Source organism: Phocoena phocoena, chromosome 2 (genome assembly GCF_963924675.1).
Source record: "Phocoena phocoena chromosome 2, mPhoPho1.1, whole genome shotgun sequence".
NCBI lineage: Eukaryota > Metazoa > Chordata > Mammalia > Artiodactyla > Phocoenidae > Phocoena > Phocoena phocoena.
In genome coordinates this window covers 27,678,427-27,704,059 of record NC_089220.1, presented here as the reverse complement: position 1 = coordinate 27,704,059, position 25,633 = coordinate 27,678,427, and the positions used below count along the sequence as shown (strand labels likewise).

At 51.3% G+C, this 25,633-nt stretch overlaps 1 protein-coding gene across 1 annotated transcript in view; it reads right to left on the bottom strand.

Moving 5' to 3' along the window:
- The window catches only part of LTBP2 (latent transforming growth factor beta binding protein 2), a 96,006-nt gene that overhangs the window by 42,487 nt on the left and 27,886 nt on the right, over positions 1 to 25,633 (bottom strand). The window contains exons 4-9 of the mRNA XM_065871400.1: positions 24,695 to 24,712; positions 6,118 to 6,308; positions 3,947 to 4,117; positions 3,216 to 3,422; positions 1,931 to 2,217; positions 787 to 889 (exon numbers count right to left, since the gene is read on the bottom strand). Of these exons, the coding sequence (XP_065727472.1) occupies positions 787 to 889; positions 1,931 to 2,217; positions 3,216 to 3,422; positions 3,947 to 4,117; positions 6,118 to 6,308; positions 24,695 to 24,712 (977 nt within the window). The remainder of the gene's footprint in view (positions 1 to 786; positions 890 to 1,930; positions 2,218 to 3,215; positions 3,423 to 3,946; positions 4,118 to 6,117; positions 6,309 to 24,694; positions 24,713 to 25,633) is intronic.

The window sequence follows — 25,633 nt, the reverse complement described above, 5'->3', positions numbered from 1 at the left end:
CAAAAGAAATACATGCCAGGCCTGGACCCGAGCCCAGAAGCGAGGCCTGCAAGAGGAAGACAGGCTGATCGGGCAGGAGCCACACTCAGGCGTAAGTACCTCATCACCTGTCTCCCAACTTTAAGATCAATGCCTATGAGAGTGGCATTTTGCTCACTCCTGAATTCTCAGTGCTCAGTATAGGCAAGGCACCTGCGAGTATTTGCTGAAAGAATAAATGAATATGTTAGGTTTTCCCACCACAAAAAAGAGGGCTGGCCGCTGAGTTTCCCATACCCCAAGGCCGAGGACATTCGGGGACAGATGCCCAACACTGATTCAAAGGCTGAGAGGCAGGAAACAGGAGCTGAGGAGGAGGCCTAGGGGTCCCTCCAGGGAGAGAGTGAGAGAAACACTGAGTCACTAAATCAAGACCTCTGGGCCCCTGGTACCTGGGCAGGAGGTATGTGGAAGGGGGTTGAGGGGTAGAAGAGGGCCCAGCATGGGATGTAATTCCTAAAATCTGAGCAAGAACAACTGGCAAAAGAGAGTAACCCATTCCAGGCCATCAGACCGAGCAGGCAGGCCACGCTGCACCTGGCAATGGGTCTGTGCCGTCAGAAGCCTCCGCCACCAGCCAAAAGCACACTCAAGGTCGATTTGGAAAGCTTTCCTAGTTTACCAGCCTGTTCTACCTGCCTGGCCTCTGAGGTCCTGGTGGGAAATGCGCGGGGTGGTGCCTGCAGCAGAGGCCAGGCCCTGGGAGAGCTTTGCTGACAACCCTGGACCCCGGCACCCAGCACTCACCTGGTCTGGGTGGACACAGGGCACAGGAGGTCACTCCCCAGAAGGCTCCCACACTGCCACAGCAGTCCTCTTGGGCAGTCAGCTCCAGCAGGGGGTTGGCACACTGGAAAAAAGCCCATGGACACTCATCACCTGCTTCCCTCCCCTGCTGTGCACAGAGATGTCACAGGAAAGCCTGAGACATGAGCTCACCACTCACATCCTGCAGAGAATGCCCCCACACAAAGGGAGGGGAGGAGAGGGGAGGAGTTGTCCCGGAAGGAAGCAGTGAAACCCAAAGTCCACTCTGCCAGACCCTAAACTTGGGAGGGGAGTGGCAGGAACACATCCAGATAAGATCTTGTCTGTGAAGTCTGCAAACTGCCCCCATCCATGTTCCCAGCCCACAGAGGTTGGGCTTTCCTCCATCAAACTCCAGGGTATGCCAGGGCCACCTCCGTGAGCAGGGTCCATGCTCAGCGACACCACAGCTGAGAGGTGGGGAGGAGCTGGGGACTCAGAGGCCCTATCCCTTGGCTACTCACTACCTCCCCCAGTTCCGAGGAGGGGTTTCCGGGAACGCCAAACTGCAATCCTAGGGAAAACCATCCTGGGTCTGGCTTAGCCCCTATCCTTAGGTGCCTGGACTCAGAAAAGCTTACATGATTTCCCATCACCGACTGAGGCTGCCACCGGGGGTAGGGGGGATGGAGTGTCTTATCTTTGCACCGCCAAGGCTTTGGGGTTTAACCTGCATCTGCTAATTTCACATCTCTGTGACTCCACCCTTAACTGAAGACCAAACTCCTTCTCGCCAGATCTAATAGCCCCACGACCCACGCACCGGGAGTCCTACACTCAGCTCCAGGAGAGCCCAGGATTTGCTAGGACACAAGGACGCTTGTTCCCCTCCAGAGGGGGCCTCTCCTGGGTCCTCTTCTGTGTGCCCGGCACTGACAGGTACCCAGTGACGACCAAGTAGGAGGCTCAACCTCTCTACACTCAGGCGATTTTATGCCCTGAGTTTTCCCATGTGGGGAATGGGAGACCCTGTAGATTCACATTCCTTAAGAACACGGAGGAGAGAGAGAAGGAAGAGGGACACTGCAGGAAGCAGTTGTGGTCCCAGAAGACCCCGGAGCTGGGGCAGGAGCTGCCTTCTCACCTGTCCATTCACAGCGCTCAGGTAGCACCGGCCCAGCAGTGCCGGAGGCCTGGGCACCACAGGTGGTGGCGGCCGAGGAATCACTCCAGACCGAGCCGGGATGCTGTTGCTGTCCCAGTGACCATGGCTGGGGCCGGCGGGGAGCCAGGGCGAGGGTCTGGTCTCCACGCTGTTCTCCTCTGGGGCCTCCTCGACCTCGCCCCGTACCCGAGCCACCTGGTGGACCTGCACGGAGGCCTCAGGCGGGTGGTGGATGTGCACCTTCACCAAGGAGGGGTTCACAGAGGCTGGGCACAGAGGCTGGGGTCAGAGGTGGGGAAACAGGGCCCCACCCTCTGAGGAGTGCAGCAGCCCTGGGCCAGGCGAGCCAGTGGCTGTGTCTCCCCAAAACTCGCCTCCATTTCTTCACTCTCTACTCAAAACCCAGAACAATACCCCAGGGAGGACAGGACCAAGCACAGGCTCCTTCCCTCCACACCTTAGCACAGGCTCCGGACGCACAGGCTCAGCGGCCGTGGCTCACGGGCCCAGCCTCTCCGCAGCGTGTGGGATCTTCCTGGACCGGGGCACGAACCCGTGTCCCCTGCATTGGCAGGCAGACTCAACCACTGCGCCGCCAGGGAAGCCCCACACCTTTTCTTGAAAAACCTTCATTACCAACTTCCAAACTACCTTCCTGATTCCACCTCCCCCCATGATCCTGCACAACCTTCAAGCTCCAGCCCAACAGACCCTGCATGGTCCCCACTATATGCCTTTGTTCACACCAGTCCCCCTGCCCAGGAAGCCCTCCACTCCCCTCTGCTTAACCAAAGCCTATCCATTGTTTAAGGCCTAAGTGAAGTCCACCTCCCCCATGCAGCCTTCCCTGAACTCCCCAGGCTTGGGGCTCTCCATCCCCTGATCTCCTACAAAATTCTGTATTTTTTGTACCCTTTATCTGGCACCTAATAACAGAATGCAGAGGAAAGGAAATGCTTTATGATGCTATTCTTTCTCATGCAGAGAAAGAACCATGGGTTCAGAACCATGGGTTCCTTGAAATCAGGACCCTACCCTTATACTCTTTTGTTTCCCCCATCGCACCCAGTAGGGGATAAGAGCAAAAAAAAAAAAAAAAAATTGATGAACTCAGATGAAAGGGCAGAGAAAAACTTAGGGAATGAAACTGAGCGCTAAGGGTAGAGGAGAAGGAAGGGCTGGAGACAGCTTCCTGTCCCCTCCATGAAGATGCCAGCACCCACCCTATGCGGTTACCCAGGTCGCCTCCCAGCCCCACACTCACCCTGCTGGTTGGAGAGAGGCAGCGTGAAGGTGGACTGCTTCAAGGGGCCCTGTGGCGAGGCCCTGTGGTGGACCCCCCTCTCTGGAGGCTCCCTGTCCAGATTGGGAGCGGGCAGGTGGCAGAACTTCCCAGTGGAGTTGGTGGGGCACCAGCATTCGTCCCTACCAATGCAGCGGCCTCCATTCAGGCAGGGGATCTGGCAGAAATCTACAACATCGACCTCAAGGTGACGTGGTGGAAGAACACAGCAGCACCTACTATGTGGCCGCTGGGTGACAACAGGGAAGCAGGGGGAGCAAGACCCCCAAATCTGGATGGCTTTGGGAACCGGGCACCCCCTGAAATGCAGGGACTTTCCAGGAAGCCTGGGAGGATGAAGGAGGATGGATAATAACAGGCCTTGCCTTTCTTCCACCCTGCAGTAACCTGGGGGATGGGACGGGAGTGGGGGACTTGGGGAGAGTGGCACTGTTAACGCCTTCACTTTTCTGTGGAGGAAACTCGGATTCAGCGAGGTTGTGAGACTTGCTCAGAGTCACATGTGACAGAGCTGGGTGAGGACTCAGCACTGTCCGGTTGGAGACCATCCACAGGAGCCACGGTATGAGGGCACCCGGCCCCCTTCCTGCAGAAGAGCTGGGATCCAGCCCAAGGCAGGCCTGCCCTTCTGGCTACCCCTGCACCCAGCGCCAGGGCCAGCCAGGAGCCATGTGAGCGGGGAATGGACTCACAGATTCGGAAACCAGACTTGGGGTCATGCCCGTGGCCGCTCTGGCTGTACAGGGTGGTGGTGTCGCCACGCTCGCAGCTGCTGGCACAGCGCCCATGGGCACAGGTCTGCTTGCAGACGGTGGGAGTGAAGACGATCTTGATCTTCTTGATTTTCTCCGTGAGATTCAGCCCTGCAGAGAGAGGGCTTGGGTCCAGGGGGCAAGGCTGAGAGGCACAGCTGTGACCTCCAGAGGCTGGTTAGAAAGGCCCACGGGACTGGGTTGAATCCATCCCAAGGGCATTTGCTAAGTACCTCCTGGATGCGAGGTTCCATAGCGGGGGCCGAGTAACAGCTCACAGGCCAACATCTACTGAGGGATGCCAACAGGCCAGCACCTGAGTTCATGCCTTATACACAATACCCTGCTGAGTATTATTTTAGGTTGAACCACTAGAAATGGCCATTTTTGTAGGTTAAAATGGTTGAATATTGGCAATGCTCTTATATCTAACCTAATATTTCCATCTGACAGTTAAGGAAACCGAGGTTCAGAGAAGGGTGGGTTGCATCCCAAGTCACACAGCTAGCAAGGGCTGCAGCTGGGCTTTGCACCAAAGGGCAGAGAACAGAATGTAGCTCAGACTTGCCAGAGAAGAGAGTTTTCCAGGAGAACACCTGAAAGAATGATTTAGAGTCGGGTGTTGGAGGCCCTAATGGCCAGAACAAGGATAGGGAACTTTATTCAGTTGGTGGTGGGAAATCATTGAAAATTTTCAGTGAGAGATCAAAGACGAAGTGGGGGGAGGGTAATGCCATCTGAGCTGGGGTGTGCAGGTGGATGGAGAGACAGGGTGACTTGTTGGGAGGTCTTTGTAGCAGTGTGAGCTGAGGTCGCTCCATTTAACACAAGTGGAAATACAAAGGAGGGGTATTCATTCTGTATAGGGGGCCCAGCGGGGAAGCCAGGAGGCGGAGGGGTTGAGAAGGGAAGTATAAAAGGTCTATGGAGACTTGACTGTGAAGGGAGGAGAGATAGAAAGGAAGGCAGAGGGAAGTGGAGAAATAGCCATGCGTGTGTGTGTGTGTGTGTGTGTGTGTGTGTGTGTGTGTGTGAATGGGAGAGCTGTAAGTAACTGTATATGCTCTAGGGAAAGGGCCGAGTGGGGGACAGGTTGAAGGGGGAGGAGAACCGGGGTGGGGGGAGGGCAAGTGACAGCCTAGGGTTCCAGAAGAGTCAAGAAACAGTGGGATGTGCCTTAGACAAGAAGAGGGGGCACTTCCTTTTCAAGATGGCAAGAAAGGTCATCAGCTATAAAAAGGACACCGATGCATGCTGTCCACAACATGGATAAACCTCAAAAACATTACACTAAGTGAAAGAGCCGGACACAAAAGGCCACATGTTGCATGATTCCGTTTATATGAAATGTCCAGGATACGCAAATCTATAAGGACAGGGAGTAGCTTAGTGGGACCAGGGGCCGAGGTGAGGGTGGGAGCGGGGAAGGGAGTGACTGCTTAATGGGCACGGGGCTTCTTCTGGCAGTGATGGCAATGTTCTGTAATTAGATGGTGCTTGCACAAAATTGTGGATATGCTAAACATCACTGATGTGTACTTTAAAATGGGCAGGAAGGTGAGGACTCTGGGGAGTGGAAAGCATGGCCATGGGATGGGGCTGGGGAAGGTGGGGGCAGCTTGGAGTAGCTGCTCTGAGGAATGAGAGAAAGTGTCCAGGCACACCGGGAAGGATGGCTGGGCAATGAGCAAGAATGTGCGGAGGCTTGAATCCTCAGGGATGCTCAGCTCTCTCCTCTGGGAAGCAGAGGCCCCACTGTAGGTAACAAGGGGTTTATAGGAAGGATGAGGTGGAAGGACCGGTGCCAGGGAGGTGAGGTTCACAACTGGATATGAGGGAAGCAAAGGCAGGACAGGTGACAGATGGGGCAGAAATGGAGCAATCAAGGTCTAGGTGTCTCAAAGGGGCAAAGCCTCCAACAGCCGGTTTAGGACCCCTGGAGCCCGACACAAAGCAGATGCTTGACAACTGTTTTGTTCATTGGCTGAAAAGATAAGAGGGTGACAACTCAGCCCTTCTGAGAGGGTGAAGGGGGAAGCAGAGGTGGGGAGAAGGAGGTCCAAGATTTAGATGCCCTGCTCTTTGAGAACCTGGAGCCAGGGTGTCCTTACCCCAGGAGGATGACGGGTGGCCCAGATATGCTGCCTGCTGGGCACCATCCTTCCGTTCAGGGCCTGGCCCCACGGGCAGGGCATTGGAGGTCAGCGGGCCATTGGCCGCAGTGGCCAGATAAAGTCGGACAGTCTGGGACAGCCCCACGTGCTGCTGGGTGGCGTGTGTCTGGCTGAGCCCACTCAGGGTCCTGTGGAGACAACCGGGGCATGGGGTTTGCATCCCAGGAACAGTGTCTCTGTGCCCTTCCTGTTCAGGACGTCCACCCCCGCCTCTGCACTAGAAGAGTGTTCTCTGGCTGCCTTCTTGCCAACTCCAGGAAAACAGAGGTGCCCTGAGACAGGGGAACAGGGCTAAGGCCAGCTGGCTAGTTCGGTGGGAATGTCTACCCCTATGTAGAACTGCCAGGCTGTGGCTGGGTATTCTGGGCAAGTCACTGAGCCTCCCTGGGCCTCAGGGCCCTCGACTGCAAAATAAAGGTGTTAGATTGGTCCCATGTAGCTCTGACATTTGAAGAGTTTGAGACTCTGATGGACCAGCCCTTGCCCTAAAACTGAGTCCTGTGCCTGCTTCTTGCCACTTCTTTTTTATTTTTTATTTTTGCGGTACGCGGGCCTCTCACTGTTGTGGCCTCTCCCGTTGCGGAGCAACAGGCTCCGGACGCGCAGGCTCAGCGGCCATGGCTCACAGGCCCAGCCGCTCCGCGGCATGTGGGATCTTCCCGGACCAGGGCACGAACCCGCATCCCCTGCATCGGCAGGCGGACTCTCAACCACTGCGCCACCAGGGAAGCCCCTTGCCACTTCTTAACACAACCTTTCATACAAATTGCTTGTGGAACAGGTGTCCAGCAAATACACGTTAACAGATTGATGCGGGGGCAGGGTCCCTCTGATTAATGTTATTGTAAAAATAATATAACAACAATGTTCAAGGAGAAAAAAAATGAACTCATCGTCCTCCTACCCCAACACGGCAAATACTTTGGCATATTCCCTTTCAACCTTCGCACAAGTATATGTTCTTACACTGTTGTCATCACTTGCAGATACCATTTAAATTCTGATTTTTCACTTAACATTAGATCGTACTTTATACAATTCCACAATTTTCATATTGATCATCTTAATTGTTACAAGGTAGTCTATCTGAAGATGAATCACTATTTATTCAGACATTCTCCTGTTATATACTTAGATTTTTTTAAAATTTTTAACTGTGGACATCCTGACTCATAATGGGTTTTTTTTCTTCGGTTAAAATATTCCTTTAGTATAGGGGGATCCATTAAACTGTTTTTATTCTGTATATTTGAAAAATATTTATAGGAAACATTTTGAAAAGGCTTATCATTTTAGGATTAATTCTGTGGACTAGAATGACCATATCAGAGGTTACATTTACGGCTCTAGGTATACACTGGAGGACTGCTCTCCAAAAGGTTGTATAAATGTCCCATTCAGAGTGCAGCCTCGCCAGCATTATTATATTACACACAGCCTCGCCAGTGTATTATTAATTTTTCATCATCATCTTAAATGATACTTCAATGTCGCTTTAGCTACCTTTTTTAACATTTCTGAGGTTGAATTTTTTTCATACATCTCTTTACCACTTGTGAAAATTTTCTGCTCATGTCCTTTGATGTCTTAACTATTTGAGTTGTTTGCTCATAAACTTGAACGGTTCTTTATGTGTTTATTATAAGGCAGGTCATTCTACAAGGCAGCCTTGTGGTAAATACTCTGTCACTGTCAAAATGTATACGAACCACTGTATACGTGACAGTGTCTGGACTCTGGTGGGTGTGAGCACATTGTAGACATTGAAGCTGAGAGAGTATTTACTTGCCCAAGGTTATACAACAGGTAAATCAGGCCCCAGGACTCCAATCCAGCAGAGCTTGACTCCTGTGCCACCCACCAGAGCAGCCCAGACCATGACAGAAACTCAGCCTAGAAGCCTCTGCTCAGGCCTGGGGTGGGCTCTTTCCTCCCGTAGGTCCCACCCCTAGCCTCTCCACTGGATTCTTTGCCCAGGTGGGTCCTGGGACCCTCTCCCTCCATCATCCCTACTCCTGTTCTGTTGGCCCCAGGTGTCCAGGCCATGAGCAATCTCCTTCTCATCCCTTCCTGGCAGAAGCCAGAGCAGCACAGGTGTCAGAGTTGGGCACCTTCCAGCCCTTCCCCAGCCCTGTTGGCCTGGGACTTGGCTCCCGTGAGCTTCACCACTGCTCTTCTTCCAGTGCGACCAGCAGCAAATACTCACCCTGACAGCTCCAAACATGCCCCAGCCTGCTCCCCGAGTTTGAGGGCTGGAGTGAGAGAGAGGGCCCGTTAGCCACCCCAGAAGCTCTGGGAGCTGTAATGGACCAGATTTGGGGGCTCCACCCTCAGGCACCTGCTCCTAACTCCGAGGAGAAGGTCAGCACAGCCAGCTACAGCAGAAAACACAATCCTTCCAATGGCTTCCAAGAGTTCACCAAAGAGTGAGAGGTAAGCGAGCTGGTGGGTCGGTGGAAGTCTCCTCCTGGTGGCACCAAGCCGGTGCCGTGGTTCAGCTTAGTGTCAGCATCACAGAGCACCCAGGGAGCTAAAGGGAGTAGTTCAGGTTCTGCCCGGACCACCTGGGACATTTCTGAACTTGATGCTGACAAAGAGCTCTCCAGTCTGGTCAAGGTGGAAACTCAAAGGGTTCTTTCTTGGTCGTTTGCTGTCACTGTTGTTACTGTTGCCATCACTTGTTTCTCTAGTTGGAACTCAATGCTAATGGCCCCAAGATTCCTGAGTTCAAATCCCTTAAGGGCCAGAGGTTTAACTTTGCAGAGAAGAAAAAAAATGTCTTCCCTAGTTGTAGAAAGGACCTGTCTGTACAGAGAAGAGAGGACAGGAGTTGGGCCAGGCAGATGTCAGTTCTGCCTCCTACTTGACCAGTCACTGAGATCCCCTGAAGCTCAGATTCCTAATCAGTAAAACAGGAATAGTGACACCCACCTCACCGGGCTATGGTGAGGACCAAGGGGAACAGTGACACCGTGTGATTATTTTGAAAATATAAATAAGTTGTCACAAGTTGAAAACTATGCCAGAACTTTAAAATCACATGAACAAAGAAAAGAAAGTGCTAGCTATAGTTCAGACAAAATACCTCTCCCCAAGCCACTAAAAATTCTTCTTCATCTAAGAGGAATAAAAGACACCTCAAATATCTTGTTATACTGCCCAAGCATCCTTACATATAAAAGGCCAAGCGACTAATCTGGTGTCAATACATTTTTAACAACCACAGCCTTCTGCGCTCAATCCATTGTCATCTACTGCTGTGATGAGGATTTCGGATTAAACGATAGAAATCAAAAAGTCCTACCTTCTGAGAGGCTCACAGCCAAGTGAAGAAGGAAGCCTTGGTTCTTTGATAGGTCCTATGTCTTACACTGAAAACACCCCTCTAAAGAGTCAGCTATCTCCCTTCATAAACCCCAGACCAGTCCTTGGAGGTGGACGGGGAGGGAGGGCCCCCCACCCCATGTGTGAAGGGTTTCAGGTCCTCAGCTCAGCTCTGGCTCCTAGAGAGTGGTAGCAACAGAGGCAAGTGAGAGCTGCACTGGGAAGGTGACTTTCTTTGACTAAAGTCCCCGGAGCGGGGCTGTGTCCACTCTCAGCTTTGGAAGAACTGCTTCGATTTCGTTAAAGGATAGCATAAAGGTTCTCAGACTCGCCTGGCCCAAGATTATCTCTCTGGGATTGTTCCAAGGAGGTCCTGGCAGAGCTGCCGCAATTGATGGGAACATCCATCTCTCTAGACTTCAGGATTTCATGGATCAGTAAAATTTTGAAACAAATGTAGGGGACCAACATAAAGTTGCCAACTTTTTACTTAGGTAAGACATTAAAACACACACACACACGCACAACTCCCAATTATTACCACCATAATTTTATGAAAGAAAAGACATTTCAATGCCAATAAGAAATATTTGAATAAGCTTAACTTCGTGGATATCTCACCTCATTGACTTTATTTTTTTCATTTCTTCATGGACCAACGAAAACTCTCATCACAGACCATCATGGAGCCAAGGAGGAGCCACTGGGTATGATCCACCAAGATGTGCTCTGGCCTGAGGACTCTCCGGCTCTTTCAACTAACTTGGGAAAAAACCTTCCATCCCAGCTGGCTGGGATCTTCAGACCTGAGTGGAAACTCCCTGGACAGTGCATACCCATGATAATGCCACTCAGCTGAACATGGTGCCCCCATATTCTGCCCAACTCACTAAGGTTCTCAAACAGTGATGGGGAGATGAGTGGGTGAGGGGCTCCGTGCCCTCCTTCCCACCCACTTTCACCTTAGCCTGGTGGCTCCACTCTATCTAATTGATAACTGGGTTTCCACAAACTATTTTGTTTGCTAAGTGTTCTGCTGCCAAAAGAAAGTTTAAAAATATCACTGCAAAGTACATAGAATAATTACAGCTCCCATGGACAGAGCACTGAAGGATGTACTTTAAATACATCATCTTACTCATGTTATTTTATTGAATGAAAAAAGTAAGTTGCAGAATAATATGGACAGTAATACTTCCAGGTTTTTGTTTGAAGAAAAACCTCTCTCTCTTCCCTACAGATATTTATATAGGCATAGGAAAGGTCTGGAAGGATCTGTAAACAGTGGCTGCCCCTTGGGGATGAGAATGCCTAGGTTTGTGTAACTACTGTTTTAAACTTTATGTTTCCATATTTTTAGATTTTTTTCAGTAAAAAAAAATTTGTTTTTTACAGTTTTACAGTAAACATGCATTATGTTGTAATAAAAATAAATCTCTATTTTCCCCAGCAACTCCAATTTATAGGTAAGGAAATTGAGGCTCAGGAAAAGCATGATAAATGTGTGTATATTACTAGGATCCAAGGTGGACTCTGATGGCTAACAGAGGTACAGGAGTTCAGATGTAAGCAGGACCATGACATTTGAGCTGGGGCTTAAGAGAAGGGTAGGAATTTCACAGTCCAAAATGAGGGGGAAGACATTCCAGATAAGAAAAGTAACAAGAAAACGCGTGAAGGTGGGAAGCATGGGCCATATTTAAGGAAGGATAATGAGCACAGTTGGATAAAGCATAGAATGGAAGGGAAGGGAGGGAAGGAAAATAACATCCATTCAGTGCCTACCAAGTAGTGGACATCATTCTAGGTGTTTTACATAACATATCATTTACTTGTCCAAACAACCAACCCTATGATCAAAAACCTCTGCTTGGCCAAAATGACTTTAAACAAAGTAAAAAGACAAAAGACAAAATGGGAAAAATATGTGCAATTCATATCACGATAAAGAACCAATCGCCATAATATTTAAAGAGCTCCTAGAAACAGAAAAGACAGACCAAGCCAATAGGCCTAGAAGAAAAGTCAGCAAAGGAATATGAACTGTTCACAGAAAAAAAACCCCAAGCGTTTCTTTTTTTTTCAAGATCAAGATTTTTAAAAATTAATGTTTCATTGCTTCATCAAGTACATTCTCAAGTATAATTTTTTTTTTGTTTACTATAAATATATGGTGACAAAGAGCACAGTTTGAAGGAACTGCACTGACTTTTCCTAAGGCACCAGCAGTTTCCCCACCATGGCTTATGAACCATAGTGCAATTGTCAACACAATGAAAAAGGAACTTAGTATTATTATTAAAATAGTTTTAACCCTTAAAGGGTCTTGGGCTCAACAGATAGCACTTTGAGAACTACTGTTTTACTAGAACAAAAATATATTTCTCATTTTTATTATGTTGACTTTGGGTTAGGTACAGCTATCTTCATTCTGGAATCCTGGCAAAAGAAAAAGTCTTTATCTGGCACCTGTTTTTCCTGTGGCAGAGGAAAATGAGCAAAAAAAATTCATGCATTGGCTTCCAAAGCTTCTTCTTAGACATGACCTATATCACTTCTCATCTTCCATTGACTTTGGTCAAGTCCCATGGCCAAGCTTGATGTCAATGGAAAGAAGGAAGCACTCCTCCCATAGGTAGGGACCCTGGAAACCGTGGCCTCCGACGCCGCTCCCCCGTCCCGGGAAAGGAGACACAATTCCCCTCCTCGCCTCCGCCGCCACCTCCAACCACCCCCAAAATAACCCCTACGGGTGGTAAGAGGCAATTATAACCCGGGCGAGCGTCGGGCGGGGGGATGGGCGTCGGGCGGGCGGGGTCGGGGAGCGCGGCGCGGGTCCCCAGGTGGCGAGCGGAGATGCTCCCACCGCCCCAAATGTTTCTTAAACACATGAAAGTAGGCTCAACTTTTCTCATTCTAAGGGATGTGCAAATGAAAACTACTTTGAGATAGCATTTTTCAGTCCATCAGATTAGCAAAAAATCCAAAAGTTTAATAATAGACTAATTTGGTGAGATTGTGCAGAAACAGACACTCAGACGTTGCTGGTAGGAATGTAAGTCGACACAGCCCATTTGGAGAGCAATTTGGCAATGTCTATCCACACCGCAATGCATCAATGCTTTGCCCCTGCAGGTCCACCTCCGAGGCGGTGCTGCAGATACACCTGCTGTGGTAGGCACTGCTGCCGCCCTGCCCAGTCCCCTTTGCGGCCGGTGCACCCCACACTGGCTTCCCCTGAGCTGTGCTCCGGACGGAAGACAACCACCTGACAAGCTCCTCCCACCATCATGACCACGAAGCCAATGACTGACTGAACCGGAAGTTTAAAAGCCCCGCCTCCTTGCTTCAAGGTGGGACAGCTGTCCAAGCTCCGCCCTCTGTTAGGCTTTGGCTTGATTTTCCCGGGACCAATCCTTGCTTGGCTCTTTCTGCCTTTCCATTCTGCTTCCCTCCCGCCCTTAGCCCTCCCCGAGTAAATCACACACACCTGAATTCACGTCCCAGCTCCGCCTCAAGGGGGAACTGACCTAAGACACTTGTAAACGTCCACAATGATGGATGAACAAGATTATCCATAGTAGCACTGTTTTGTAATAGCAAAATATTTTGTAAAGAATAGAAACAATTTAGGTGTCCCTTAGTAGGGGATTGGTTAAACAAACTAAGAGACATCCACGGGATGGAGTCCTATGCCCTCAAAACAGAAAGATGCAGCCCTTTTACATCCACAGAAAAGCTCTCCAAGATATATAGAAAAGTGAAAAAACAGCCCAAATCTGGCCCACCGACTGTTTTTGTACAGACTGTGACCTAACAATGGTTTTTTATACTTTTTAATGGTTGGAAAAAATCAAACGAAGAATAATATTTCATGACATGAGAAAGCGATATGAAATTCAAATTTGTTTCCATAAATACAGTTTAACTGGAACACAGTCACACTCATTGTCTAAAACTGCTTTTGCTTTACAGTGGCAGAGCTGAGTAGTTGCAGACACCATATGTTGTACAAAGCCTAAAATATTTACTATCTGGCTTTTTGTGGAAGAAGTTTGCTGACTCCTGGTGTGGGGCATGTAAACTTTTGTGTGAAAATAGAGAAAATAAGCATGAATTTATTTGCATATTCATAAAGCAACCTTGGAAGGATACCCTGAGAATTAATAAGTGGTTTCCTCTGTGTGTGCGTGTGTGTGTGTGTGTGTGTGTGTGTGTGTGTGTGTGTGTGTTGGGGGGGGAGTGGGAAGTGGATGGATGGGGAAGAAACTGGTGCTACAATTTAATGAATGCTTGTACTGTGCCGGGCTGCATGCCAACAATGCATGTCACATGCATTATCTCATGGAATCCTCTCCATAACCCTAAGAGTTAGATACTCATTATCCCCCATTTTACAGTCAAGAAAATAGAGGGTAGGGAAGTTCTATACCTTGCTGAAGGTCGCAGAACTCCTAAGTGCAGAAGCCAGGTTACCAAACCAGGTAAGTTCATCCTCAAGCCACCCCACCATTTGTCATTTCTCTATCGCCATTTCACTGAGGCTGTGAGGGATTAAAGAAGAATAGGTTCGGGTCCATATCTTGGAGGGCTTGAAATATCAGGGAGGTGTCTGGGCTGTACTGAATGGGTAAGGGGGAGTCCCTAGAGATTTTGGAGAAGTCCACACTCTTTCACGCATTCAGGAAGCACTTACTGAATGCCTGCCACGTGCCAGGTATCCAGGTCCAAGGGTGGCAAAGACTCTCTTACCCTCTCTGCTCTAGTGGAGACTGAGCAAAGGAACCAGCATCCCAGCACATGTGTGGAGGTACAGCGGGAGCCACACATTAGCCTTGAGATGCAGGTGGTCTTCAAGCAGGTCTAGGACATGATGGGATGGGCCTTTTCAAATGTTTATTACTTTGATGAAAGATTACCTGGTGGTGGATAGACCAGAGAGGGGAGGGCTGGAGGCCAGCTGGAAGGCTTTGGCTGTGCTCTAAGGCTAGCAGGGACCAAGGATGGGACCAAGAAGAGGATAGGGATTCAGGGGATATTTAATACATAGAGAGTTCCCAGCTGTGGCTTAGACAAATGGGTGGAGGACATTCCAAGATCTCAAGGAGTGATCCAAGAAGTGACTCAGTTTGGGACATGGTGAGTGCTGGTGCCTCAGGACGGATCTCAGAAGCAGATGGAAATACCCAGGAGGCAGCACTCAGGAGAGAGGCTGCAGACACAGTCTGCAGACACAGTCAAGGGAGTCCTGGTGGAGAGGTGGGGCTGCAGGGACCATATTACTCGGGGAGAGTATTCATAACAAACCACGACTCAGAGTTCCACTGCTGGACTCTGCTCACACTTGCCTGTTTTAAAAAGGGAAATGTGTTAATGAACAGACTGGTCCCCGTGTTGGGCTTTGCTCCCATAAATTTGTCTCCAACCTTTGGTGCCTGCTACCGCTTGCCTGCTAGCATGCGATAAAGCAAACGACAAGCCAAAAAGGAATACTGACGGGAAAACGTGGCAACAGCCCATCACACTTCACTCGACAGCTTGCTGTCTACATGGCTACGTGCGTGTGCCTATAGCGGGTTTTTATTTTGCACACACAGACGATCATCATAGTTTCTGCTAGTAAAACTGTTCCCAGTTCTAATTATGGAATTAATTACATTGATAGCTCATGGTATCCCTTATGACTGCCAGATGCTCTGACACCAAAACACTTTGAGAAATACAGGAGCAAAGAGAGAATAAATAAGGGCAGAGGAGGGGGGCTGGGGAGCAGCAAGGCTTGAGAGGCAGACCAAGAAAGAGGCTGTGGAGATGTCAGAGAGGTAGGAGGGGACAGGGAGAGAGCACCAAGACAGGAGGCGCTCCTTGAACTCTATTCCTGCTCCCGGCCTTCCTGTAACTGCAGGCCCAGCTCGTTACAATTGAACACACCTTGGCGCCTCCCAAGTGGCTCAGTCTCCCCTGAGAATCTGGGTCCTGGAGAGGCGGGGGGAAGCCCTCGCAGAGCTCTGCTCCTTCTCTCCTCCTCGCTGTCCAGGCCTCAAGCCCAGGCCACAGTCAGGTGGCCCTTGTGCCTAATCCCCAGGGACCCAAGGTAGTGTTTCCAGACATCACGCTCCAGCCCCCGCTGCAAACCTGCCCTGCCCCGGCAGGGGACAAGGGGGCACCCAGCCTTGGTGGGCGAAGAGGAGGGGACACCATGGCCTTGGCACAAAGCGAGGAGCCTGCTGATTCTAGGTGATGCATAGTTTGGGGGCCTGAGCAGGTGTGGCCCAGGCTGGGCTAAGACAGCAGCCATCACTCCCCAGCCTCTGGGTATCAGAGGTGCCAGGTTGGTGGGTTCCCAGGTGTCACTGTAAGGAGGGGAAGACTTGAACTCTGCCCCTCTTGTCCTAGACAGTAATAGTGAACATTTATTGAGCACTATGTGCTGTGTATTCATTGTTCTGTTTGCATATATTATCTAATCTTCACAGCCACCTTAAGGGGCTAGGTACTGTTATTAACCCCAGTTTTTCAGAAAATGAAACTGAGGCACAGAGAGATTAAGGACTTGTCCAAGGTCATTCATCTAGAATTGCACTGTCCAGTAGAACTTCCTGTGGTGATGGAAATGCTCTATAGTCTGAGTCATCCAATATGCTAGCTATTAGCCATTGTGGCTTTGAAGCACTTGAAAATGCAGCTGGTGTGACTGAGTTTTACATTAAATTAAATTTAAATAGTCCCTTTGTGGCTGATGGCTACTGCATTGGACAGCACAGCATAGAAAATGGAGGAGTCTGGATTTGAACCCAGAAAGTCTATCTTGGCTATGTGGTTAAAAGTTTCCCTGGCTACCCTCACTGCATTCTTTGTCCCCAGGCACTTGGGTTCCCTGACTGTCCTGGCCTAGGGGAATCAGCACCCTTTTAAACCTTGCTGTCCTGAGGATGTGGCAGGAAAGAGACTGGATTTCCAGAAGACATGGACCCAGGACCAGGTCACAGGGGAGCAGGGTTCAGCATGGCCTGAGGAAGGATGTCTAAAAAGCCAGGGTTGCCTGGCGACATGGTGGCCCCTGGAGAGGCCTGAGCACCTTGTCCTTGGGATCGAGGACCTGGGTCCTCGTCTCTAACCCCCCACCCCCCCACCCCGTGCCAGAAAGGAAGCAGCAGCCATTCCTGCTCAGGGCGGGGCTCTGGGCCCGTGACATCTGAGAGACAAGTAGGGTGGCATGCTCAGTGGGGCAGTCCTGGGGGACCCAGCCCCTTCCCACTGCCTGGCACACAGTTGCGGCATCCCCAACACTGGGACCCTCATACCCTGCTGCCCTCCCGGAAGGGCTGAGAGCTGGCCTCCCCTACATGTCTCAAGACCTCTCCTGCTGCCGGTCCTGCTGTGCCCACTTGCCCGACCCCTTCGGCCTCACCGGTCTGCCTGAGGTCCCCCCACCCCCGGCCACCTGTGAGTCATATCCCCCTGCTCTGAGGTCTGCACCTTTAGCTTTTTTCCGTGGCCACAGCCAGGTCTGAGAGGTCCGGAGCTCAGGCTCACAGACCCCAGGGGATGCCCCTGCCAGGCTGAGGGTGGGGAGGGGGCAGAACCCAGGGAGCCTCGCCTGCTCAGAACTGCACCCTGCTCTGCCCAGTAGCTGGGGAGAGAACACAGCACCCTGCTTCCTTGCAGGCAGATAAGAGGCGGAGGCTGGTGGAGCTGTGCACGTCTGGGGCATTGTCTGTGGGACACCGAGTCCGGGCCTGAGGCCTGGCTCCCACTTCTAGAGCAGCATTACGTAGGTGCTGCCTCAGTGTCCCAGGTGTCCAGAGACCCCTCTGAGCCTCATCAAGCCCCTCCACCCTCCAGACCCCTCATGCCTTGGTCAGCTGCGAACGCTTTGCCACTGAGCGGCCTGCCTCACGGGCCGCACAGCCCTTGCTCCTTGAGATTCTGCATTGCCTTTTTTCTCTCCTGGATGGGCCAGGGTGCTGGGCAGGAAGCTGGAGTGGGCTGCCCAGGCCCTGGGATCACACCTAGGGCACCTCAGGGGGCAGAGAGGGGAGGAGGAGGTGCCCTGAAGGGCTGCCCAGGGCCCCAGGAAATGCCCCTCATTTTCTACGTAAGTTTCATTTTGTCCAAGTGTCAAACTGCCGAGCCATCACCCTCTCCCTCCAGCCAGGAAGGAGATAAAGGAAGGGTCCCTCCAGGAGCTCCTCTGCCTCCTTCTGGGCCCAGCAAGACTACCCAAAGGGCTGCAGCACCGCCAGGGATACAGACCCCGATAGGGGAAAGGAGGGGACTGGATCTTACCCTCTTTTTTTTTTTTTTTTTTTGCGGTACACGGGCCTCTCACTGCTGTGGCCTCTCGCGTTGCGGAGCACAGGCTCCGGACGCGCAGGCTCAGCGGCCATGGCTCACAGGCCCAGCCACTCCGCGGCATGTGGGATCTTCCCGGACCGGGGCACGAACCCGTGTCCTGTGCATCGGCAGGCGGACTCTCAACCACTGCGCCACTGGGGAAGCCCCTTACCTTCTTTATATCCTTCATGGAGTCATCACAGCGCTGGGCAGACAGCTGCCACCCCCCAGATAGTCATCACATTGAACATTGAACTCTGTGGCTCCCAGCACTCTGGCCTCACTGGAGCCATCTCCCCAGCCCAGGCCAGGTCCCACTCCACAGCCATCCAGGGCCAATGAGCAGTCTAAAGCCTTTGGCTCCAAGTTCCCCCAGGAAGACGTGTCAGCTTGTGGGGAACCTGGAGGTCATGAATTCATCATCTAACCACTGCCAAGGTCTACTTGTGAGCACCTCAGATGGTGCGTGGTCCCACATGGGCACTGAGGGAAAAGCATCTGGCCCCCCGAGGGCTTACAATCCAGGCAGGGAAGCAGGAGGCAGGGGAGGGCTGGCACACCTGGTTCCTTTGTGTGGATTAGAAAAGGGGCCCTGGGCAGCCAGTTTACAGAGGCTGCCCTGCTTCCTTCAGGCTGATGTAGCATGGTGCCAGGGCTGGGCAAGCGGAACGTAGGCTAGAGTGTAGCCCCATTCATCTCCTGACCTTTGTGTAGGGTGCAACCCGCCCCCCCCCACACCTCCCCCCCCCCAATGCACAGTGGTCCTGGGAGAAGACCCTGCACATGAGTGTTTCCTACAATCCAAGAGTGAAAAAGCAGCAGGTAGTCAGGTGAGCAGCCTGGCCAAGATGCTCCAGGCCTCCCTACGCAGGTGTAGCCCTGGGTCTGGATGCCTGGGGAAGACTTTCTAGAAGTTGTGTGATGTTAGCTGGAGGAAGGCATGGGGAGGACAGGGTCCACCCAAGGCCGAGAGAACCACGAGTGCAAAGGGACAAATCCAAGAATGTGCTGGTGATGGTGTTCAGGGGGTAAGCAGGTGTATCTGGTTAAAGGGAAAAAAGGAAGGGCCAAGGATGACAATAAATAACGGCAAATAGCTACATTTATTTGCCAGGTACTGCTCTAAGCACTTTATGTATATAAACTAATTCAGTCATCATTATATGAGGAAGTAGGTATTATGATTATCCCCATTTTACAGGTGACGCAGAGTTGCTAGGTAACTTGCCTAAGGTCACAGAGCCAACGACTAACAGAGCTGGGAATCCGACACAGGAGGCCTGCATCTGCACCTCGCTCCCGAGCCTGTGCTCTAAACCTCTACACTAGGTCGTGGCTTGAGAGCTATGCTTTGGGTCTGAGCTTTAGAGCCTTATCCTTTGGGTCTCACGTATAAAAGGGAAGCCTTGAAGGAAGGTGTTTTTACCAGGAAGGAAAACAAGGTTAAAAATGGTCTCTGAGGAAGGCGATCATGGACAACTCCTCCCTGGAGCTCCCACCCACGCTGACCGCCCAGCTGCCTGGCCAAGAGTGCTCTCCTCCCCCATCCCTGCCCCCCAGACGTTTTCTCAGGGCATCTGTGGTCCCCAGGGTGAGGCAGAGGTGAGGCAGTGAAGTCTGTGGAGCCACAGTACTCCACACACACCCACTGGTTCAAGTAACTGCTCTGTTTACGGAAACTCAGGCACAGAACAAACATCGCTTTAGAAAGGTCCCCAGTGCCCTGCAAGGCGGCTCTCACTATCCCCACAGCACCTGTGAAGCACTTGCGGTGAAGAGACAGTAAGTCTCTGGCCCTAGCTCACGTGTCCCATGAATGGCAAAACCCAGGATTCAAACCAGGTCTATCACACTCCTCCCAGCACTGCACCCTCCCTCTCACCGCAAGCTGCTGCTGCATGAGTTACAGAGAAGCAAGTGAAAAAGGGAAGTGGTTGGAGAGGTGAAGAGGTGAAGGGAAAGAAAACACGAGTCAGGGCGTATGGGCACCTGGAAAGTGCTACAGATCAGAGGAGAGAACTTTAGGCTGGGGGGATTGAGTTTGGACCACTTCCCAAAGCCATGAAGAACTTGGTACGTCTCACCACCACCAAATGGGCCATGAGACGCCCACTTCTTGAACCCCGAGTTCCCAGCCTGTGGTCTTTGGGACCCATCTTCCTTCCATGTATGTTCCCCCAACCCCTGGCGGGCACACACGTCCATGCACACACACACACACAGACACAGACACAGACACACACACACACACACACACACACACACACAGCTTAGCTGGCCTGCCTTATAGGACAGCAAACACAGGCCTGTGACTTCAGATGAATTTACCCCACCCGGACAGGCCCACTGTAGACAAAGGCAGCTGGAGCCTGGGTCAAGGATATACTTCTCAGGGGCTGGTCAAAGTCTTGGCAGCCTTCAGCCAGCCTGCTCTTCCAGGGCCTGGAACTCTTCCCCAGGACCATAAACAAAAGGAGATTTCTAAAAGACCTGGGGGCCCAATCTGAGAAGCCTTCGCTCATCCCAAACCTACCAACCAATTATGTGCCATATACCTGCTACACGCACTTCATTTTAAAATTTTTACTAGGCTCTTTACGCTTGAGAGTGTGATTTTTTTACGCTTTACTTGATTAGTGCAAACCTATGCTATAAAAACTATCATTCCCCATTTTACAGAAGAGAAAACTGGGGCACAGAGAAGCTGTTTACTTGCCCACTATCACCACCAGGCAGGGAGGTGCTGGGATGGGGTCTCAAGGTCTGAGCTCTGTACCTCTGGTGGATGACATTCCCCAACATGCTGCTCACCCTTGGCTAAGATAGGAAACCTCACCAGAGCCAGAAACACCTTCAAGTGGTCTAGGGAAACTCTCAGAGTTTCCAGTTACCGCTGTCGCTATAAACAAAGCGCTCAGGTAATCCCAGAGTCTAGGGACAAATAAGAGTTGGTGCCATTCATAGGACACCTAAAAGGTGTGTATATGCATTTACGTATGTTAGTAAATCCTCCCGACAATTCTATTAGTGGCAGGCATCCCCATCTTACAGATGAGAAAACTGAGGCTCGTGAGGTTAAATCACTTGCTCTGGGCAGCATAACTATTAAGTGGCAGAGCTGAGATTCAAACCCAGACGTATCTAACAATAAGACATCAATTATGCCACAGTTGCTCCCTCACACACTATTGCCTGCTGTAGGGGCTCTGACCTTGACCCAAGAACCTCCAAAAAAAAGAAAGAAATGTGGAATCAGTTTGTTCCTCAAGGGTGTGGCTTGGCTGGGGTCTCAAGAGGATATCCCCGCCCCTTGGAGTACCAGATTCCCTCCAGAGGCCTCTGATGCAACCCCTCCCCACCCTCCACCCCCGCTGGCTGGGTGCACCCTTGGGTGGACACGTTAGGTAGCAGTGAGGAGCCCAGGCTCCGGGAGGAAACCGAGCGTGGGCGACTGGCTGGAAGCAGAAATATGGTATCTCCAGAGGTTTTGATTTGCGATCTTCATTTTGCAAGGAATGGGGATTTTTTTTTCTTTTCAAAAAGCAGTGGATTTCCTTGAATTTTAGACCTTTCACAAATATTTTTTTAGGAGAAAAAAGAAGGAAAAAATCCCCCACAAAATGCCTGTCGCAGCTACTCACTTCCACATTGAATCACGGACACAAAACCACAGCTATGTGGCTAACAAAGGAACTATGTGTTTTCATATCTTGTTATTGGAAATCATTTAGCAATCTTCACTATGTCATCTGCAGACAGACAGACAAATAGACGCGCAGACACACCCCTCTGGGTCCTAAGCCGCCAATCTTACAACCTCGGTCATCAGATAACTTTGCATTTCACCCATTTTCCCTTTCTAATCCTTTTCTGGGAAATTACACAGCAAGGCTTAAATCTTCCTCCTTAGCCCCTCTCCAGAGGTGGGGTGTGTTTGTGCACATGTGTGCCTGCCAGTGATTGGAGGAGGAATGCTGAGACACTGATTCAGTTAATTCCACAAGTGGAAACAAGTATACATTTCACAGTCCCTTTTTTATTAATATTATCATAATAGCACTTTACTTTGGTAACGTGATTTTCACCTGGGAAGCTTACAGTGGCAAATTAATTAACTGAGGGCAGATTTACAGATTGCATAACTGGAAAAACTACTGGACCCATAAATCAGAAACATCCTCTGCATCCCAGACAAGGGGTGAAACCTGATATATATTTGAAAACCTTGAGCTCAAAAGGAGAATTCACAGGGCCTGAAAAATCTCCATTATGATTATGATTTTTGAGGCATGTTCTCTCTGCACAGCTTTCCACTCACTCTCTCTCTCTCTCTCTCTCTCTCTCTCTCTCTCTCTCTCCACACACACACAGCCCCCACCCCAGAGGGCTACATTCACTGAGCAGCCACAGTTCCGTACAAAGCAACCAGATGGGATGGGCATCCCCCTGGGGCATCTGAAAAAGAGCATTGACTGTCTTTCTGTTACCTTGTGGCTTCATCTCTCCCTAACCTTTCCTTTCAAACAAAAATCCTAGAGGACTTAGGTCAGTACAGCCACAAGCTCAAAATGTTCATCGTTACTACTTTTTTTTGTCGGATGCTGGAAACTGTATACATTAACGTTTTAATGCCCCAACAACTCCTCCAGGCTCTCGCCAGCTTTCTGGAGTTTCCTGAAAAGACACAAGATGCGTTGCCTGACCCAGTCCTCGGCAGCTCCCACGCCAAGCTTGCTGCTCTGCACTGGCCTGAGCTCACCTGCTCTCGGGGCCACTTAGCCAAATGGCTACAAGCACGGGTTCCAGAGTCCTGAGTGGAGCTGGGCTAGAATGGCCCTTCCTGTCAGTTTCCTCCTGGTGGAGAATCGTCCTCATAGGATCCTTGTGAGGAACGGTTAAGGTGCTAGAGATCTTCCACTTGTCTCTGTGGACCTTTCTCTGTCCCATTCTGGGACCTAGGAGGCTCCTTCACCCTCTGTCTTCCAGTCCTGTTCAGCCCACATGGGACCCCAGCAAGAGGGCAGAGGGCAGCAGACGGAGTGGAGGTATTGATCCTCCAGTTCCCTCCTGACGGGCCACTGTGGGTAGTGGTGGCTCTATTCCTCTGCCGGAGGTCACAGCCCTGTTGTGGTCCTCTCCTGTGGCTGGAGCTACTCTGGGTTCCAGTAACCGCTGACCCCTTGTCTCTTAGACCTGCAGGGCTAAGGGCTTCCCTATACTCTGCTTCCCTTGTTATTTCCTTTGACCCTGTCCACACCTTTGCAAATAGACCCTTTATCAAATTGTCCTCACTGAGTGTGCCGTCTGTTTCCTGCTGGAACCCTGACTGATACAGAAAAGAAAGAGTCTCAGCTATCAAGTATTGAGCCCTTAGCTACGTGACTCAGCACTTCATCCACTTTGACTCATGGAAGTGAAGAGATTCACACAACATCAAGCGGCTGGGGAGCAACAGAATCAGATGAAGCCGAGGTCTGACTCATGACCACTATGCCGTATGGTCCCCAGTATCAAGTGAGGTGGTGCCTGTAAGGTGCTTTGCACAGTAGGGCCGGCTGACTCAATAAAGCTTCGTCAATGGTAGGTTAAAATAACAACTATACCACACTCAGAAAACCCACAGTCCTAAATTCTACTCCAGCGTAATGCGAGCCCCGCCCTAACCACAGTCCTAAGGTTGAACCTTCGTTCTAGTACCACACTAAAGTTACGCTCCAGTCTAACCGCACCACCACCCTATTGTGAACTAGAAAGTCACCTCGACCACAACCTTCATCCCACCCTTCGTAACCCAAACATTCCTCACCATAACCACCGGGGGAGGCTAAGATCAGGGCTGTGGGGAGAATGGGGAGTCTCTCTGCCCTCCGCACCTGGGAGCTTGCCCCCTCCCAGCGGCAGGAACGTCCCACATCCCACTCCATCTGTCCTCCCCTCGTTGGACTCAACGCAACTGGCCAGAGGCATTTGTGCAACATCCACTTGCCTCATGTAACTGACTGGTGACTTTGGTGTGGGGAGAACCAGGAGGGCAGAGCACCTACACGAGGTCTGGGACAGAGCAGAGGCGCCAATAAATCCTGTTGGTGGTGATGATGAGAAAGGAGAATTAGAAGACAAAGCTGCTCCTGGCTTCTGCATCACTTGGCTGCCGGCTCTGGGCAAACAGGAGGTGAACAGCTCTCATCTCAGAGATCTGTAGAGGGCTGGGGCCAGGCCTGGGCTGGGAGGAAGGCCCTCTCTGGAAGCCAACCTAGGGAGGGTCCTGATAACCCTCAGCTCTGGGATTGTCCTAGAAAAGGGAGTCAGGCAGTCTCCATCAGAGATTTCGGGGCCACCTCAGGCCAGATGTCCACTTTCAAGCTTCAATACGAGAGGCAGGAAGAGAAGAGAAGTATGCAGGAAGCAGACACCATTTCCCTGGAATCTGCCCACTTCACTGCATGGGGAGCGGAGAGGTGTTAGAAGGCCATGGGCCCCTTTCTCCCTTGAGCATAAAGAGGCCTGAGCTTGGCCTCTTCATCGACCCAGAAGTGTCTGCCCTGGGCCAAGCATGGCGGAAGGAAGAGGATTTGCAGGCTCCGCTGCTTGGAGACGAGGCACACCGACCCCTCCCTCCTCACGGCCTCTGTCGGGCTGGGCTCTCTCGGCCTAGAGCGAAAGCGAAAGCATTGCAAGACCGCGTCCGTCCAGAGCCTGTGTCCTTTTGTTTTTACACTCAAGTACCCTAAGGCCAGCTGTGGCCCTGAGCTCCGTGGGCCTCGGGTATTCAGAGGTGCATGTTAATACTCTACAAAGTCCAGAGGTCCACCTCCCTTTCGGAGAAACCTAGGAGGGGCCTCAGCAGCCAAACCCAGCTGGAGAGGACTGCCTTGAAGCAACATGCTTTGTGGGGGAGATGGGAGACATTTCCCTCTTGGGAAGAAGCCAGGTCCAGGGTCACCACATACAGCTGCACAGGCTGTGCACTGCACAAATCTTGGAGTACCTGTCATAGAGACTATGAATGGGACAGACATCTCCTGGTGTGTGTCCAGGGACTGAAAGGTCCAGCACACACAGCCTGCCTCCCTCTCCTCCTCGGTGGAAATGGAATGCTTCAGACCCACCCCGCTACTCCAAGCAGTCTCTGCTGGGCAGGGATGGGTGGGGCTGGCAGGGGGTAAGTGCCAAGGAACATTACACAAACCTTAAAGTGGCAGTGTTTCCAGAACCCTCTGCAAACAGCAGGGAGGGGGACAGGGTGGTGAAGGAAGCTCTCAGCTGAGACACCGTTCTCTTCTACTGTCTTCAGAAAGCAGCAGCAGGGCGTCCGTGATTTCAGATTTGGGAAGACAAAAGCCTTTCCATTTGTTCTGGCTGGAGGCCCATGAGTGAGCATCTCCCTCTGACTACTCCCCTTTGAGCCCTCCCTCTTCCAAACCCGCAGCCCCAGGGAAGAGCAGGCATGGGACTCTTCTAAGGCCCAAGAGATAGAAGAAACTGGGAGGAGACCCCTTTACAGCTGTTGCAGCCCCTGACAGACTCCTGGAACTCCTAAGGGTTTGCTAAGCCCTGCTCTGGCTGTGCTCCAGTCACCCTTAGGAGAGAAGCATTGCTCTCTGCCTGCCTGGCTCCAGACCCCTGAGACCAAGGGGCACAGGGCAAGCAGGTACCCACCTGTTGGGAGGATTGGGAGAGCCCCCTTCCTGATCAACAACATGCCAGGGGATGGGCTGAATGTCAGCTCAGAAGGGAAGGGACCTGAGACCAACTTTCTTTGCTCCAGGCAGCAACAGAGGATACATGGTGA